Source organism: Monodon monoceros, unplaced genomic scaffold (genome assembly GCF_005190385.1).
Source record: "Monodon monoceros isolate NGI ecotype Baffin Bay Population unplaced genomic scaffold, NGI_Narwhal_1 Super_Scaffold_20, whole genome shotgun sequence".
NCBI classification, from domain to species: domain Eukaryota; kingdom Metazoa; phylum Chordata; class Mammalia; order Artiodactyla; family Monodontidae; genus Monodon; species Monodon monoceros.
The window spans coordinates 60,987,543-61,003,571 of record NW_021703777.1 but is presented as its reverse complement, the minus strand read 5'-3'; the positions used below and the strand labels follow the sequence as shown (position 1 = coordinate 61,003,571).

Genomic DNA, 16,029 nt, shown 5'->3' with positions numbered 1-16,029 from the left:
GGCCTCTCCCGCTGCGGAGCACAGGCTCCAGACGCGCAGGCTCAGTGACCATGGCTCACGGGCCTAGCCGCTCCGCAGCATGTGGGATCCTCCCGGACCAGGGCACGACCCCGTGTCCCCTGCATCGGCAGGCGGACTCTCAACCACTGCGCCACCAGGGAAACCCTATCCAGCCTTTTTGAACAAGGAAGTAATACAGTTACAAATTTATTTTACAGTATAATTCTGGCAGTCACGTAAAGGATCGATTAGAGTCAGATACGGTATTAAGTAGGGAGGTAACTTAGAGGTTCTTGTAGTGGTCTAAGTGAGAAATGGTAAGGTCCTTATTAAGACATGAAAAAGCGTAAGGGCGTGAGACACCTGTTGGAATACACTTGTTAAGATTAACACTTGATTACTTATTGGATGTAGAATGATGAAGAGAGGGGAGAAAGGAATTGGAAATATTGTTGGTGTTCTTGGCTTGGGTGATCAAGAGAGAGATACTATTAATAATATTGGGAGCATGTTAGAAGAAAAGAGGTTTTATTTATTTTTTTAAATCAATTTTTATTGGAGTATAGTTGATTTACAGTGTTGTGTTAGTTTCTGCTGTACAGCAAAGTGAGTCAGTTATACATATATCCACTCTTTTTTAGATTGAAAGAAGAGGTTTTAGATGTAAGATAATAAGTTCAGTTTTCAACATGCTGATTTTGAGTTGCTGCCAAAGCATCTCAGGAATGATCCTCCAACAGTGAGTTGCAAATGTGGTTAGAAAGAAGGTCAAATCAAGAGCTGTGAAGTTTTTGATATATTAATGATAATTATAGATTACTGTGAAATTGCTGAGGGAAAATTCAGAGTGAGAATAAAGCCAGAAAAAATAAAGTCAGGCACCAGGAAGAGAAATCCAGAGAGATTTGACATGTAGGTGACAGGGAGAAGAATCAGGAAGTTGCAGGAAGAGATTCTCAAGGAGACTGGACAACGGGTAAAATGGTGCAGAGAAGACTGAAGGGTATCAGTATTGAATATAAAGGAGACAGCATAGTTCTTTGGCAGAGTTGTTGTCTTACTGTATTATTAACGGAATTTTGGCTTTGACCCTGGATAACATTATTTAGTAAATGGATAACATTATTTAGTAAAGTTTGCCTTGTAAATAGTGACTTTAAATTATTTAATAGGGGATCTAACATTTTGATAGCAAACTCTCACAGATTAGAATGATTTATTTTCAAAGTCTTCCACAAGGGGTTACTATTGTCTAGAAAAACAAAATCTGTTACGTTGTCTACAGTGTACTGGTATCTTTGGGCTATACTTGCAGTGCTGTGTTTTTCTTCAGCATTTAGATAATTTCTTTATGGCTAGAGAAGAAAAGAAACAGGTGAAGGATTGGATTTGAAATAGAATGTTCCTTTGGCACTGATACGAAGTGGTGAGGGCATGGCTGGTAGGGACTACAAGCCTTTCAGCTCTGTTATTGCTTCATGCCTTAATCTTGTTATCTATCTATATTTTAAAAAACTTTATTTTGAGATAATTTCAAGCTTACAGAAAAGTTGTAAGACTGTTACAAAGGACTCCTATATACTATTCATCCAGATTTCCTAGTTCACATTTTACCACATTTGCCTTATCCTTTCCCTTTCTCTTTCTTCTTGAACCATTTAAAAGTTAAGTTACAGACCTGAAGCTACATGACTAATTTATTTATTTATTTATTTATTTTTGGCTGCGTTGGGTCTTTGTTACTGTGCGTGGACTTTCTCTAGTTGTGGTGCATGGGCTTCTCATTGCGGTGGCTTCCCTTGTTGCGGAGCACGGGCTCTAGGCACGCAGGCTTCAGTAGTTGTGGCATGCGGGCTCAGTAGTTGTGGCATGCGGGCTCAGTAGTTGTGGCACGTGGGCTCTAGAATGCAAATTCAGTAATTGTGGCGCATGGGCTTAGCTGCTCCGTGGCATGTGGGATCTTCCCAGACCAGGGATTGAACCCGTGTCCCCTGCATTGGCAGGCGGATTCTTAACCACTGTGCCACCAGGGAAGTCCCACATCACTCTTTAATTCTTCAGTGTATGTTTCCTAAAAAAGATGTTCTCCACAGTACAACCATCAACATCAGGGGGTTAGGGGGTTAACATTGATACCCATCTAGTCAGCAGTCCCCAATTCAGACTTTGCCAGTTGTCCTCATAATATCCATTATGGGTCTAGGATCTAATCCAGGATAGTGCATGTCTCTTTAGTCTCTTTAATCTGGAACAGTTCTTTAGTTTTTCCTTGTCTCTATGACCTCCACATTTTTGAAGAGTCCAGTCAAGTTACTTTATACATTGACTCTCAGTTTGGGTTTGACTATTGTTTCCCCATGATTTATATTCAGGTTATGAATTTTTGGCAGTACTAGCATAGAAGCAGTGCTGTATTCTCAGGGCATGATATCAGGAAGCACATGCTGCCTCTGTCCCATTATTAGTGATTTTAACTTTTATCATGTAATTAAGATGTTGTTTGTCAGGTTTCTCCACTTTCTATTAATTATAATTATTTTGTACTTATTAGGTAAGTAATAAGTCTTTGTGAGAAGATACTTTGAGATGACGTGAATAGCTATTCCTTGTCACACTTTCAGTCATTAATTTAGCAGGTGATTATTGCCAAATGGTGGTTTTCTAATCTTATCATTCCTCCCTGTTTGATGCTGAAATTGTCCCAGATTTTCCAATGGGAGTATCTTCAAGATGACTCCTGATAGGTCCTCACTGTTCTTCAAGCACTTCCTTACATTTTGCCTCATCTTGTGCTTTTCTTCCCCTAAACTTGGACTTGGTCATTTCTCCTTTTAGGATAAAAGAATAGTGTGTAGAAACCAAAATCTGGGTGCTAGGTGTGCTCCTTGCTATTATAATGTCATCATTTCTAGGTCCTCTCGGCTGTTGGAACTAGGAAAATATATGTATGCATATACCCCTCCCCACCTTTATCTATTTTTATATCTCTATATACTAAAGAACCATGAGTTCATATCAATACCATATCTCCCATCCCAGTACAACACCATAGTGTTTATTTTAGAATTCCATTCTCTGACAGTGAAAAACCTGGCTCCCTTTGTCTTCAGTATATTTAGTTATTTGCTCAATCTATTGATGTAACCAATCTCCTGACCATCGTGGCTGAATTATTAGCTCTGGCCCTGCCTAACCTGCCAGCTGCATTGGCCAAATTCTAAGGGGCTTAGGAGCCCTAAGGGGAAGGGGCTAATAGGGTTATCTTAAGGAATGTCTTTGGATTAGTATCATTCCTATTTCTATAGAGCACTGTTTCTTTGGTTGACATCTTCTGGGAGCAAAGATCCTTGTGACAAAAGTTCACCTTGACTTAAAGTGGGTCAAGATACTTAGAGCCTCCTTACTGCTGAGCTGAGGTTTGAAGTAGGTGGGGACAGAATGGCTGAAAGGGTTTGAGCCTGGCAGGCAGGTGGGTTGTAATCCTAGATTTCACATGTTTATAGTCTTTGAGATCACAGAGACTTTTTTGAAGTTACTAATATTTATTGAGCAGTTTGTGTGAACCACCACCCAAGGCACCGTACACCTTATTTCTAAGCATCATAAAAGCTTTTTGATGTTTTTTCACCTACAAAATGAGAATAATAATAGTACCTGCCTCATAAAGCTTTTCTGATGATTAGATGGTTAAATCCACTTAAAACTCATGGCTTAGTGCCTAGCAGTTAATAAGGGAGAAATAAATGTTAGCTGATTAGTGATAGTGGTGGTTGTATCATCATCTCTGTTTTACAGATGTGGCGACAGGATCAGAAAGGTTATTTGCCCAAAGTTTATACAACTTAATTTGAAAATCCAGAATGTAAACTCTGGTCCTTTTTTTCCCCTTTTAAACCAGATGTACACCTTCCCCCCATTTCACTTTCTTGTACTGTTTCCTCTTCACTACATTGTTTCTTGATTTGGGGCTTTTAAGCTAAGAAGAAAATATTAGACATATAATTCAGAAGTTTACTGTTTTTAGCTAAATTTAGCTGATCTTTCAGACTTGCCCAGATACCTTGGATAAAGGTTGTAGGATGGAGGGGGTTGCCTCCTGGGCTGTAGTTGATATAGCAAGTGTGGGTGATCCAGGGATTGTCACATGAGAGGAGGAAAGCCCCACAAGGGCCAAGACAGTTGAGCGCCTATAGGCTGTCACCTGGAGAAGAGGGAGGGCATAGGTAGCGCTGCACAGAAACATGAGGACGTGCTAGGGAAGTCTTGCCCATTCCATGTATCACAGATGTCACGTATGTCCTGCTCCTGGCTCCCTAGTAGTATCATATTACATCTCCCAAGACCCTGGAATTTCTGCCAATTCCCGACTCCTTTCAGATCCCCCCCTGCCATCAGGATCTTGCATCTTTATGTACTTTTTCTGTGTTATGCAGCTTGACTGTGCGTGAAAATTAAAATTCTTCTAGTTTTCTCAGACAATCCACACAAAAGAGTGGTGACTAGTGTGGATATTACTAAAGATTCCTTAGAGGAAATCATTTAGATTTCAGGAGTTTTCATTGCACACCTGAGGAGAGACTATTTGACTTTTCTGATCTCTGAAAACTCTTCTTGGCTCCCTGCTATTGGGTACTTTATCTCTGGTCCTTCCCAGGAAGGACTCAGCTTCCTTGACACTGCCTTTCTCTTGGAGGATTTCTTACTCCCCTTCCTCTCCCAGCAGAGCATTTTAGTTTTTCCTGCTCCAAATACAGGTACACAAACCCATCAGGGTGCCCAGAACAACAGATGCCCTCTTGTTACTATGATCCTTCTTTAGAGAGCAGTCAAAGTTATATTTAGTACAAAGTGTTTCGTGTTATCTGTTCAACAGAGCTTGCAGTCTCAGATTCCTACAGGCTTGGGCAAGATTGGTGAGTAGGTGGAGTTGAAGAGAGGTTTTGCCTTTTTGCTGGGGTTAGCCCTATTCAGCTTCAGCTTTGGTTGTGATGTGTATGTGCAGACCCAGTGATGCCAGATCTGACTTTTCAAGAAAAGCTTGAAATCTAAGCTTTAGTGTGAATTTATTTTTTAAAATGTTATGGTCAGTGCATTTAAAATAGCTAGTGGAAAGCTTTCTGTGGCACAGCGGGCCATAGAAATGTAGTTATTAAGGAGGAGCAAATGTGGAAGTTAGGGAGGAGGGCCTGCTTTTTGTGTGTATCTCTTTCTACAAATCTATTCCTACCTTGGGTTGGGAATTACTGAGAATCAGAGACTTGGAGGAGTGTGTCTTTAGTGACCCAGACTCAGACCAGCAGTGCTGCCACCCCTTACCTGCACTCTGCTTATGAAAACTTTTGCATCCCTGCTGTACACATAAAAGTGTGAATGAATGGTGTGTCTCCTCTTGAAGGGTGGGTTGTGGTTTTTTGTTTGTTTGTTTGTTTTTTTGCGGTATGCGGGCCTCTCACCGTTGTGGCCTCTCCCGTTGCGGAGCACAGGCTCCGGATGCGCAGGCTCAGCGGCCATGGTTCACGGGGCCAGCCACTCCGCGGCATGTGGGATCTTCCTGGACCGGGGCACGAACCCGTGTCCCCTGCATCGGCAGGCGGACTCTCAACCACTGCGCCACCAGGGAAGCCCGGTGGGTTGTGTTTTGAAAGTGGAACTTAGCTTTAAGGAAGCAAATATAAACAGTTTATTCAGAACTTAGATAACCAAAACATTCAGTCATCCAGATTTTGGTTCCTTTGTATTCTGTAGTCATAGTTTTTACTCCACATTTGAAATGTTTAGGTCACAATATTATGTTACTGTAGCTTTAGAGTTGAGTGTGTTTCAATTTTTGGAAAATCTGATGATTCACGTTATATATGAATTATGTTCATTGAAACCCCACCCAGGGACTTCCCTGGAGGTCCAGTGGTAAAGAAACTGCCCTACAATGCAGGGGACTCAGGGTCGATCCCTGGTCAGGGAACTAAGATCCCACATGCTGCGGGGCAGCTAAGTCTGCGTGCCATATCTACTGAGCTTGCACGCCTCAACTAGAGCCCACGTGCTGCAAAACTACAGAGCCCACACGTTCTGGAGCCCATGCGCCACAACTACAGAGCCCACGTGCCCTGGAGCCTGTGCGCCACAACTAGAGAAGAGAAAACCACGCCACAACTAGAGAAGCCCCCGCGCCGCAACAGAAGATCCCGCATGCCGCAACTAAGACCTGATGTAGCCAAAAATAAAATAAAATTAAAAAATAATAAATAAATCTTTAAAAAAAGAAACCCCACTCACATTCAACAATCATTTCTTATATTGCAATCTACTAGTTTATAGAGTTTTCAACTTTTTTCTTCTTTAATACTTGTTACTTTACTTAAATATAATTTTAATTTTATATTGTAGTTGATTTACAATATTGTGTTATTTTCAGGGGTACAGCAAAGTGATTCAGTTATACATATATACATATCCGTTCTTTTTCAGATTCTTTTCCCATATAGGTTATTACAGAATATTGAGTAGAGTTCCCTGTGCTATACAGTATATCCTTGTTGATCCCAAACTCCTAATTTATCCCTCCCCCCTACCCTTCCCCTTTGGTAACCATAAGTTTGTTTTCGAAGTCTGTGAATCTGTTTCTGATTTGCAAAAAAGTTCATTTGTATCATTTTTTTAGATTCCACATATATTCCAAATATCATACGATACGTGTCTTCCTCTTTCTTACTTCACTTAGTATGATAATCTCTAGGTCCATCCATGTTGCTGCAAATGGCATTATTTCATTCTTTTTTATGGCCAAGTAATATTCCATTGTATATATGTACCACATCTTCTTTATCCATTCCTCTATCGATGGACATTTAGGTTGCTTCCATGCCTGGCTATTGTAAATAGTGCTGCAATGAATGTTGGGGTGCATGTGTCTTTTTGAATTATGGTTTTCTCTGGGTATATGCCCAGTAGTGGGATTGCTGGGTCTTATGGTAGTTCTGTTTTTCATTTTTTAAGGAATCTCCATACTGTTCTCCACAGTGGCTGTATCAATTTACATTCCCACCAACAATGCATGAGGGTTCCCTTTTCTCCATGCCCTCTTCAGCATTTATTGTTTGTAGGTTTTTTGATGATGGCCATTCTGATCGGCATGAGGTGATACCTCATTGTAGTTTTAATTTGTATTTCTCTGATAATTAGTGATGTTGAGCATCTTTTCATGTGTTTGTTGGCCATCTATATGTCCTCTTTGGAGAAATGTCTGTTTAGATCTTCTGCCCATTTTTTGATTGGGTTGTTTGTTTTTTGATGTTGAGCTGCATGAGCTGTTTATATATTTTGGAAATTTATCCCTTGTCAGTCACTTGGTTTGCAAACATTTTTTCCCATTCTGTGGATTGTCTTTTCATTTTGCTTATGGTTTCCTTTTCTGTGCAAAAGCTTTTAAGTTTAATTAGATCCCATTTATTTGTTTTTATTTCCATTATTCTAGGAGGTGGATCCAAAAAGATATTGCTTCGATTTATGTCAGAGTGTCTGCCTATGTTTTCCTCTAAGAGTTTTATAGTGTCCAGTCTTACGTTTAGGTCTTTAATCCGTTTTGAGTTTATTTTTGTGTATGGTGTTAGAGAATGTTCTAATTTCATTGTTTTATATATAGCTGTCCAGTTTTCCCAGCACCACTTATTGAAGAGACTGTCTTTTCTCCACTGTATGTTCTTGCCTCCTTCCTAGATTAATTGACCATAAGTGCGTGGGTTTATTTCTGGGCTTTCTATCCTGTTCCATTAATCTATATTTCTGTTTTTGTGCCAGTACCATACTGTTTTTATGACTGTAGCTTTGTAGTATAGTCTGAAGCCAGGGAGCCTGATTCCTCCAGCTCTATTTTTCTCTCTCAGGATTGCTTTGGGGTCTTTTGAATTTCCATTACAAATTTAAAATTTTTTCGTTCTAGTTCTGTGAAAAATGCCATTGGTAATTTGATAGGGATTGCATTGAATCTGTAGATTGCCTTGGGTGGTATAGTCATTTTAACAGTATTGATTCTTCCAATCCAAGAACTTGGTATATCTTTCCATCTGTTTGTGTCATTTTTGATTTCTTTCATCAGTGTCATATAGTTTTCAGACTACAGGTCTTTTGCCTCCTTAGGTAGGTTTATTCCTAGGTATTTTATTCTTTTTGATGCGATTGTTATTGGGATTGTTTCCTTAATTTCTCTGTCTGATCTTTTGTTGTTAGTGTATAGAAAAGCAAGAGATTTCTGTGTATTAATTTTGTATCCTGCAACTATACTGAATTCATTCATGAGCTCTAGTGAGTTTTCTGGTAGCATCTTCAGGATTTTCTGTGTATAGTATCATGTCATCTGCAAACAGTGACAGCTTTACTTCTTTTCTGATTTGGATTCCTTTTCTTTCTTTTTCTTTTCTGAGTGCCAATGGCTAGGACTTCCAGAACTATGTTGAGTGAAAGTGGTGAGAGTGGACATCCTTGTCTTGTTCCTGATCTTAGAGGAAATGCTTTCAGCTTTTTACTGTTGAGTACGATGCGAGCTGTGGGTTTGTCATATATGACCTTTATTATGTTGAGGTAGGTTCCCTCTATGCCCACTTTCTGGAGATTTTTTGTCATAAATCGGTGTTGAATTTTGTCAAAAGCTTTTTCTGCATTCATCGAGTTGACCATATGGTTTTTATCTTCAGTTTGTTAATGTGGTGTATCACACTGATTGGTTTGCGGATACTGAAAAATCCTTGTATCCCTGGGATAAATACCATTTGATCATGGTGTGTGATCCTTTTTTTTGTGGTATCTTTGTCTGGTTTTGGTATCAGGGTGATGGTGGCCTCATAGAATGAGTTTAGGAATGTTCCTTCCTCTGCAATTTTTTGGAATAGTTTTAGAAGGATAGGTGTTAATTCTCTCAATGTTTGATAGAATTTGCCTGTGAAGCCATCTGTTTCTGGACTTTTGTTGGAAGTTTTTAAATCACAGTTTCAATTTCAGTACTTGTGATTGGTCTGTTCATATTTTCTATTCCTTCCTGGTTCAGTCTTGGGAGATTGTACTTTTCCAAGAATTTGTCCATTTCTTCTAGGTTGTCCATTTTATTGGCATATAGTTGTTTGTAGTCTCTTATGATCCTTTGTATTTCTGTGGTGTCAGTTGTAACTTCTATTTCATTTCTGATTTTGTTGATTTGAGCCCTCTCCCTTTTTTTCTTGATGAGTGTAGCTAAAGGTTTATCAATTTTGTTTATCAGTACTTGATACTTTAAATCTTTATGGTCTCATCAAAAATAGTTTTGGCAGCAGCAACTAAATAAGATTGTTTACATTAAAAACTTGCTTATATCAAACATTTAGCCATCAGAGTAGTTGTCTCACAGATTGCTATTCCAGGAGGAGTAGACTTTGACAGTTACCATGGTGAAAACATTTGAGGCAAATAAGATTAAATAAAATTGATTTAAAAGAAAGGGGTAATTTTTCTTTGTTTCTCATATGATGCTTTAATGTTTTCTCTTAAATGCACTGCAGGTATCAACTCAATTGTGGCCATTGCATCATACACTGGATATAATCAAGAAGACTCTGTTATCATGAATCGTTCAGCTGTAGACCGAGGCTTTTTCAGGTCAGCTATTTATAAAAGTTGTCAAAATACACATATGGTGGAAATATTAATATTTTATTTTTAAAAAGTTCTTTAAAATTAGGTGCGAATTGTGTGTTTCCAAACTTTTGGGGGTTTTGAATGTCAGTCCGGAAGAAATTTTGATCTGACAGCAGAGAAATTTTTCTGTTAGGATATTTAATCTTCTGCCTCCATTCATGAAACGTTGTGGATATCTGCCAGGCACATGTTGTTGTATGGTTTCCTATATAGGGATTAGTGTGGTAAAATCAGTGCCCTACTCCAGAAAGTAGAAGGCCTGGGTCATGATCACGAACAACTGAAGACACTGCTTCTTGTATTTGAGGATTTTCAGTTGCTAATATTTTGAGCCCCCCTTTATTTGTAAGCAAATAAATGTTTGTGTTTAGATAATATAGAAATGTCTAAAGTAAAAATAAACCTAGAGTTTTAGGACCCATGAATATTGGGTTAGCTAAAAAGTTCGTTTGGGTTTTTTGGTAAGATGTTATGGAAAAACCCGAATGAACTTTTTGGCCAACCCAATAACTACTATTAAAATTATAGTATATTTTCTTTTTCAATCTTTTATTCTTCAGTTTATTTTATTGTCAAACATTAATCTCAAATCCATGGTATATGAAAGTTGGTTAAAAAACTGGGAGTTAAGAGAGGATGGATTTTTTCTGTATAGTTTTCAGAGGATAGGCACTAAGACCAGAGGTGGACGTTATAGCTTAATACCATAAACTTCTCACTAGAATCATTGGGACAGATCCTGGGTGACCATCTCTGAGGGTTCTTATGGGAGGGATTCTTATTTTGGGTAGGAGGTTGGACTCAGTGACATTAGTCCTTCCTGGTCTCACATATAATTCCAGCTGTGTTAAGGTTATGGGTCAAATGCTACATGTGTGGCCTGTGTAATAGCTCTTAAGACTTAACTTTGACCCTTAATACAGTTAACTCTCATGGTTTAAATTGCCATGGTTTAAATTAGCACATATCAATTAAGTAAAATTTATTGGTATGTTCTAAGCCCTATTATTAAAGGAAAATAGAAGTTAACTTTAGAACCATGTGTTTTTAGGTCTGTTTTCTATCGATCATACAAAGAACAGGAGTCTAAAAAAGGGTTTGATCAAGAAGAAGTTTTTGAGAAGCCTACACGTGAAACTTGCCAGGGTAAGCAATACTGACATTGAAATTATGGAATTCAAAGTTAGCTTACCATGGTTTTCCTGATTAATTTTTTGGGTTTTGCCCGCCCCCCTTTCTTTTTGCCATGTGGGAGTATGTTTTCTTATTATTCTTAGAGCTTATATTAAGGAAATAGGTATATTTGCCAGAAGTCTTTGCACCTAGGAGTGGGCTTGCTATAGTCCTTCCATTCCGCTAAGTCTTGCATTGAGGAGGGGATTTAGGAAATCAGAGAGGTCATGTAATTTCATGGGACACACCTCAGCCCCATTCTCACTTGTACTGTGTCCTCTCCCTCAGTTTATCTATTTGCATGGGAACTTCCTCTCCTCTTCACATTGTGGTGTGACCATAGTGTTTGTCTAGCCACACTATTTGTATGTATTTAACAAATAACTAATGAGAGGACACCTAGAACTTTCTGTTTCTTCTGGAAAACTCAAAACTTATTTTCTAGTTATTATTTTTACAGACACTTAAAAGCTGTATAAAGTGGGATGGATGGGATATCCCAGGGAAAAGGGTTATCTCTCCTACAGTTTTGGCTTTTTTTTTTTTTTTTTTTGCGGTACGCGAACCTCTCACTGTTGTGGCCTCTCCCGTTGTGGAGCACAGGCTTCGGACGCGCAGGCTTAGTGGCCATGGCTCACGGGCCTAGCCACTCTGCGGCATGTGGGATCTTCCCAGACCGGGGCACGAACCTGTGTCCCCTGCATCGGCAGGCGGACTCTCAACCACTGCGCCACCGGGGAAGCCCAGTTTTGGCTTTTAATAGTATTGCATGAAGTAAAATGTTTTTTTTTTTCCTTAGGTATCTTCCTATTACTCCATTTCCTGTGGGTGGTTCTCTGTGGTAGTGAATTGATGTTCAGTGGAGTTAAGATTATAGAAGGTTAAATTCAAACTTTCTGTTGGAGTTTATATGTAGAGGACATAGATACTCTTCCTTATGCAATATAGAGATCAGAAGATGGCAACACACTTACCCAAAGTCACTTAGCAAATGGAGAATCTGAATCAGCCCAATGCTTTTCTACCGAGTTCAGAATAGTTTGTAGTATTTGGAATAAGGGGTAGAGATTCCTATGAACTTCTCTCTGACTTGAAACTGATTTATATATTTGGTTTTTAATCTTTTGGGGAGGGGGATTATGGGACATTTTAAATGCTTTTCTTTATGGTATTACCATTTCAGAAAATTCTGTCTCTTCTCAGGTATGAGGCATGCTATTTATGACAAGCTGGATGATGATGGTTTGATAGCTCCTGGGGTTCGTGTATCAGGAGATGATGTTATTATAGGCAAAACAGTCACGTTGCCTGAAAATGAAGATGAATTGGAGGGCACTAATAGACGCTATACTAAGAGAGACTGTAGCACTTTTCTCAGGACTAGTGAGACGGGCATTGTGGATCAGGTTATGGTAACTCTGAACCAAGAAGGATATAAATTTTGTAAAATAAGGGTGAGTATAGCTTTTTCATATTGCTATTTATAGAAAGTAAACCAGAATGACTTAACTAACCTATTTTTGTGTGAATTCAGGTACGCTCTGTTAGAATTCCACAGATTGGAGACAAATTTGCTAGTCGACATGGTCAAAAGGGTACTTGTGGTATTCAGTATAGACAAGAGGTAGGTATCTTTTATCACCTCTAACCCAAAATTTTGTTGAACATTTTATTAAATCAAAATGTTCTTTAACTTGAGAGCCCAGAGGCAGTAAAGGCTTGACTTTTAATTTTAGTGTTGTTTTTTTTTAAGATTTTATTTATTTATGGCTGCGTTGGGTCTTCGTTGCTGTGTGTGGGCTTTCTCTAGTTGTGGTGAGCGGGGGCTGCTCTTCGTTGTGGTGCATGGGCTCTAGGCACGCAGGCTTCAGTAGTTGTGGCTCGTGGGCTCAGTAATTGTGGCTCATGGGCTCTAGAGTGCAGGCTCAGTAGTTGTGGTGCATGGGCTTAGTTGCTCCACGGCATGTGGGATCTTCCCAGACCAGGGCTCGAACCCGTGTCCCCTGCATTGACAGGCAGATTCTTAACCACTGCGCCACCAGGGAAGCCCTAATTTTAGTGTTGAATAAGTAGGTGAACACACTACGTTGAACAGAATTTAGGACATAGAAAAGTTTAGATGAGCGGGAGTTAATTCTAGTTCTCTAGCTAAGAGATTTAAGTTTTTTTAAGTGTCTTTAAAAAAATTCCTTTATAGGATATGCCTTTCACCTGCGAAGGTATCACCCCCGATATCATCATAAATCCCCATGCCATTCCTTCTCGTATGACTATTGGTCACTTGATTGAATGTCTTCAAGGGAAGGTAAGAGATTTTCTTTAAAAATATAGGTTCCAAATTGATGTTTCTTCCGAAATGTTAGGTCATTTCTTTCATTTGAGCCAGGGTACTTTGGAAAAAGCCAATATGACACTTAACTTTCCTGCTTTTAAATTGGTTTATGTCTCTCTTTTTTGCCAAACTTTGCAAAGTTATGACTGAGAAGTTTCGCAAAATTTACTACATCCAGTCTTTACTTGTATATATGGTTATTCTTTTGACTGGTTCTTTTCTATAAATGGTGGTTAGTTCAGTGTGAACCTAATGGTTTTATAGCTATACTATTAGCTATGCATGCATCTTTCAGTGGAGGTTTTTCTATTTTTAAGTATCTTATTAAGGCAGAGTGGCTACAGCTTAACACATGGATGGCTTGGTTTTAGGGCATTAAAATGTCATTTTCCTTGAGTCGTAGGAAGTACTTGGGAGTCTCATTCTTTTTGTATCTGGCCTCACAGAGAGTTTCCTACTTGAAGGCTTATAATTGAGTTGTTTTTATTTTTTAGGTAAATTAGTTATATTTTATGTAAAATGCTAATAAAATGAACCTTACTATATTACACCTTTCCATAACATAGATATTTAAGTTAATCCTTAATCTTAAGTTCAAAATCTTCCTTTCCAGAAAGGATTTTTTTTTTTTTAATATATTTGTATTGACATAGACTTCTAAAGGGTGACAGAAGGAAGCAGCCTTTTAGAGATGACTTTTCTTTTTAAAGGTATCAGCTAACAAGGGTGAAATTGGTGATGCCACTCCATTCAATGATGCTGTTAATGTACAGAAGATTTCTAATCTTTTATCTGATTATGGCTACCATCTCAGAGGAAATGAGGTATGTTTGCTCTTACATTGGTAATTTGTTATGAGTATTCTTTTTTGTATATGTGTAATTTCATTTTTTTAAAAATTAAATTTTTCATTAAAGTATACCACATACTTCAAATTACATGCAAAACCGTAAATTTACAGGTTGATGAATTTTCACAAAGTGAACACAGCTGTGTGACTGGCACCCAGATCTTGAAAATTACCAGAACCCTTTTATGCTTAGATGCCCCCCTTGTGTCCCCTTTCAGTCACTACCATCATACTCCCCACCACCACTGGTGACTACTCTCTTTATACTATAGTTTTCTGTTTTGATTTTTATAGAAATGGAATTATACAATATATGCACATATATTCTTTGAACTTGTTTAATACTTTTAAGTCTGTGCTTCAAAATCTGTCTGTTTCAGGTCCTATACAATGGATTCACTGGTCGAAAAATCACATCACAAATTTTTATTGGCCCCACTTACTACCAGCGTTTGAAACACATGGTGGATGATAAGATTCATTCTCGTGCTCGGGGGCCTATTCAGATCCTTAATAGGCAGCCCATGGAGGGTAGATCTCGGTAAGAGAGCTGCATCATCATCATTGTTACATAAAGGAATGGGTCTCAAATTTCTTGATTCCAGGACCCCAAAGGCTTTTGTCTGGGAGTTGTATCTTTTTTTGTTGTTGCACTGGGTCTTAGTTGCAGTAGGCAGGCTCCTTAGTTTAAATATTTTCCAAGTAAATTTAGTGATGAGTGACATTGGTTTACCTTTTTGCAAATCTTTTTTAATGAACTGGTTTGTGAGAAGACAGCTGGATTATTGTGTCTGCTTCTGCATTCATCCCATTGCAGGATTTTATTTTTTATAACTAAGTATTGCTATATGAGGAAAACCTGACCTCACACAGATTTGTGGTTGGAAAGGGAAGAATATTTTAATAATTTTCAGGTGATTGTGGATTTTTTTTTTTTTTGATGCTACACCAAAACAAGTTGTCCTTTTTTTAAAAATAAATTTATTTTTGGCTGCGTTGGGTCTTCGTTGCTTCGTGCAGGCTTTCTCTAGTTGCTCCGAGCAGGGGCTACTCTTTGTTGTGGTGTGCGGGCTTCTCATTGCGGTGGCTTCTCTTTATTGTGTAGCATGGGCTCTAGGCAAGTGGGCTCAGTAGTTGTGGCGCACAGGTTTAGTTGGTCTGCGGCATGTGGGATCTTCCCAGACCAGGGTTTGAACTCGTGTCCCCTGCATTGATAGGTGGATTCTTAACTACTGCGCCACCAGGGAAGTCCAAGTTGTCCTTTCTTAAAGGTTACTTGTGATGTAGAATTTGAAACCACTTAAGTGAATCTTTTATATTAAAATCCATTGGCCTTACACTTTGTATCTTTTATACTTATGTAATTCTATAGTATCATATTTGGTCATCTGGAAAATATTTTCATTCAGCAGTGAAAGCGCTGATTCCTAACCACTGGACTGCCAAGGAATTCCCTCTCACAGTCTGGATTTTTGTTGATTGCATTCCTGGGCTCTGTGTTCCTATTTTTCTTGTAAATAGCTAATCAGATCTAGAGCCTTGATGAGGTGAAGGGTTTGTGTTCTTTCACAGTAATACTTCAAAGGCAGTGCTGTATACTTTCAATATCTGGTTGTCTCTTATGACTTTAGCAGCTATTAATGATCATTACGTAAAACCTTTAATTATTGGGCTTCCCTGGTGGTGCAGTGGTTGAGAGTCCGCCTGCCGATGCAGGGAACATGGGTTCGTGCCCTGGTCTGGGAAGATCCCACATGCCGCGGAGTGGCTGGGCCCGTGAGCCACGGCCGCTGAGCCTGCACGTCTGGAGCCTGTGCTTCGCAACGGGAGAGGCCACAACAGTGAGAGGCCCGCGTACTGCAAAAAAAAAAAAAAAAACCAAAAAAAACCCTTTAATTATTTAAAGGCTTGCAAACTGATGAGATTCTAATTTATCATTCCTTCATTTATTAGCTGGAATACTTTCATAGAGAGAAATGTTGTTTTCTCAGCTGCTAACCTGGTGACATGG

General features: G+C 38.9%; 1 protein-coding gene across 1 annotated transcript in view; it reads left to right on the top strand.

The window, feature by feature from the left end:
* POLR2B (RNA polymerase II subunit B) overlaps nucleotides 1–16,029 on the top strand; it is a 45,829-nt gene that overhangs the window by 28,221 nt on the left and 1,579 nt on the right. The window contains exons 17-23 of the mRNA XM_029235216.1: nucleotides 9,528–9,624; nucleotides 10,715–10,809; nucleotides 12,040–12,290; nucleotides 12,371–12,460; nucleotides 13,034–13,141; nucleotides 13,879–13,992; nucleotides 14,399–14,559. Coding sequence (XP_029091049.1) covers nucleotides 9,528–9,624; nucleotides 10,715–10,809; nucleotides 12,040–12,290; nucleotides 12,371–12,460; nucleotides 13,034–13,141; nucleotides 13,879–13,992; nucleotides 14,399–14,559 — 916 coding nt within the window. The remainder of the gene's footprint in view (nucleotides 1–9,527; nucleotides 9,625–10,714; nucleotides 10,810–12,039; nucleotides 12,291–12,370; nucleotides 12,461–13,033; nucleotides 13,142–13,878; nucleotides 13,993–14,398; nucleotides 14,560–16,029) is intronic.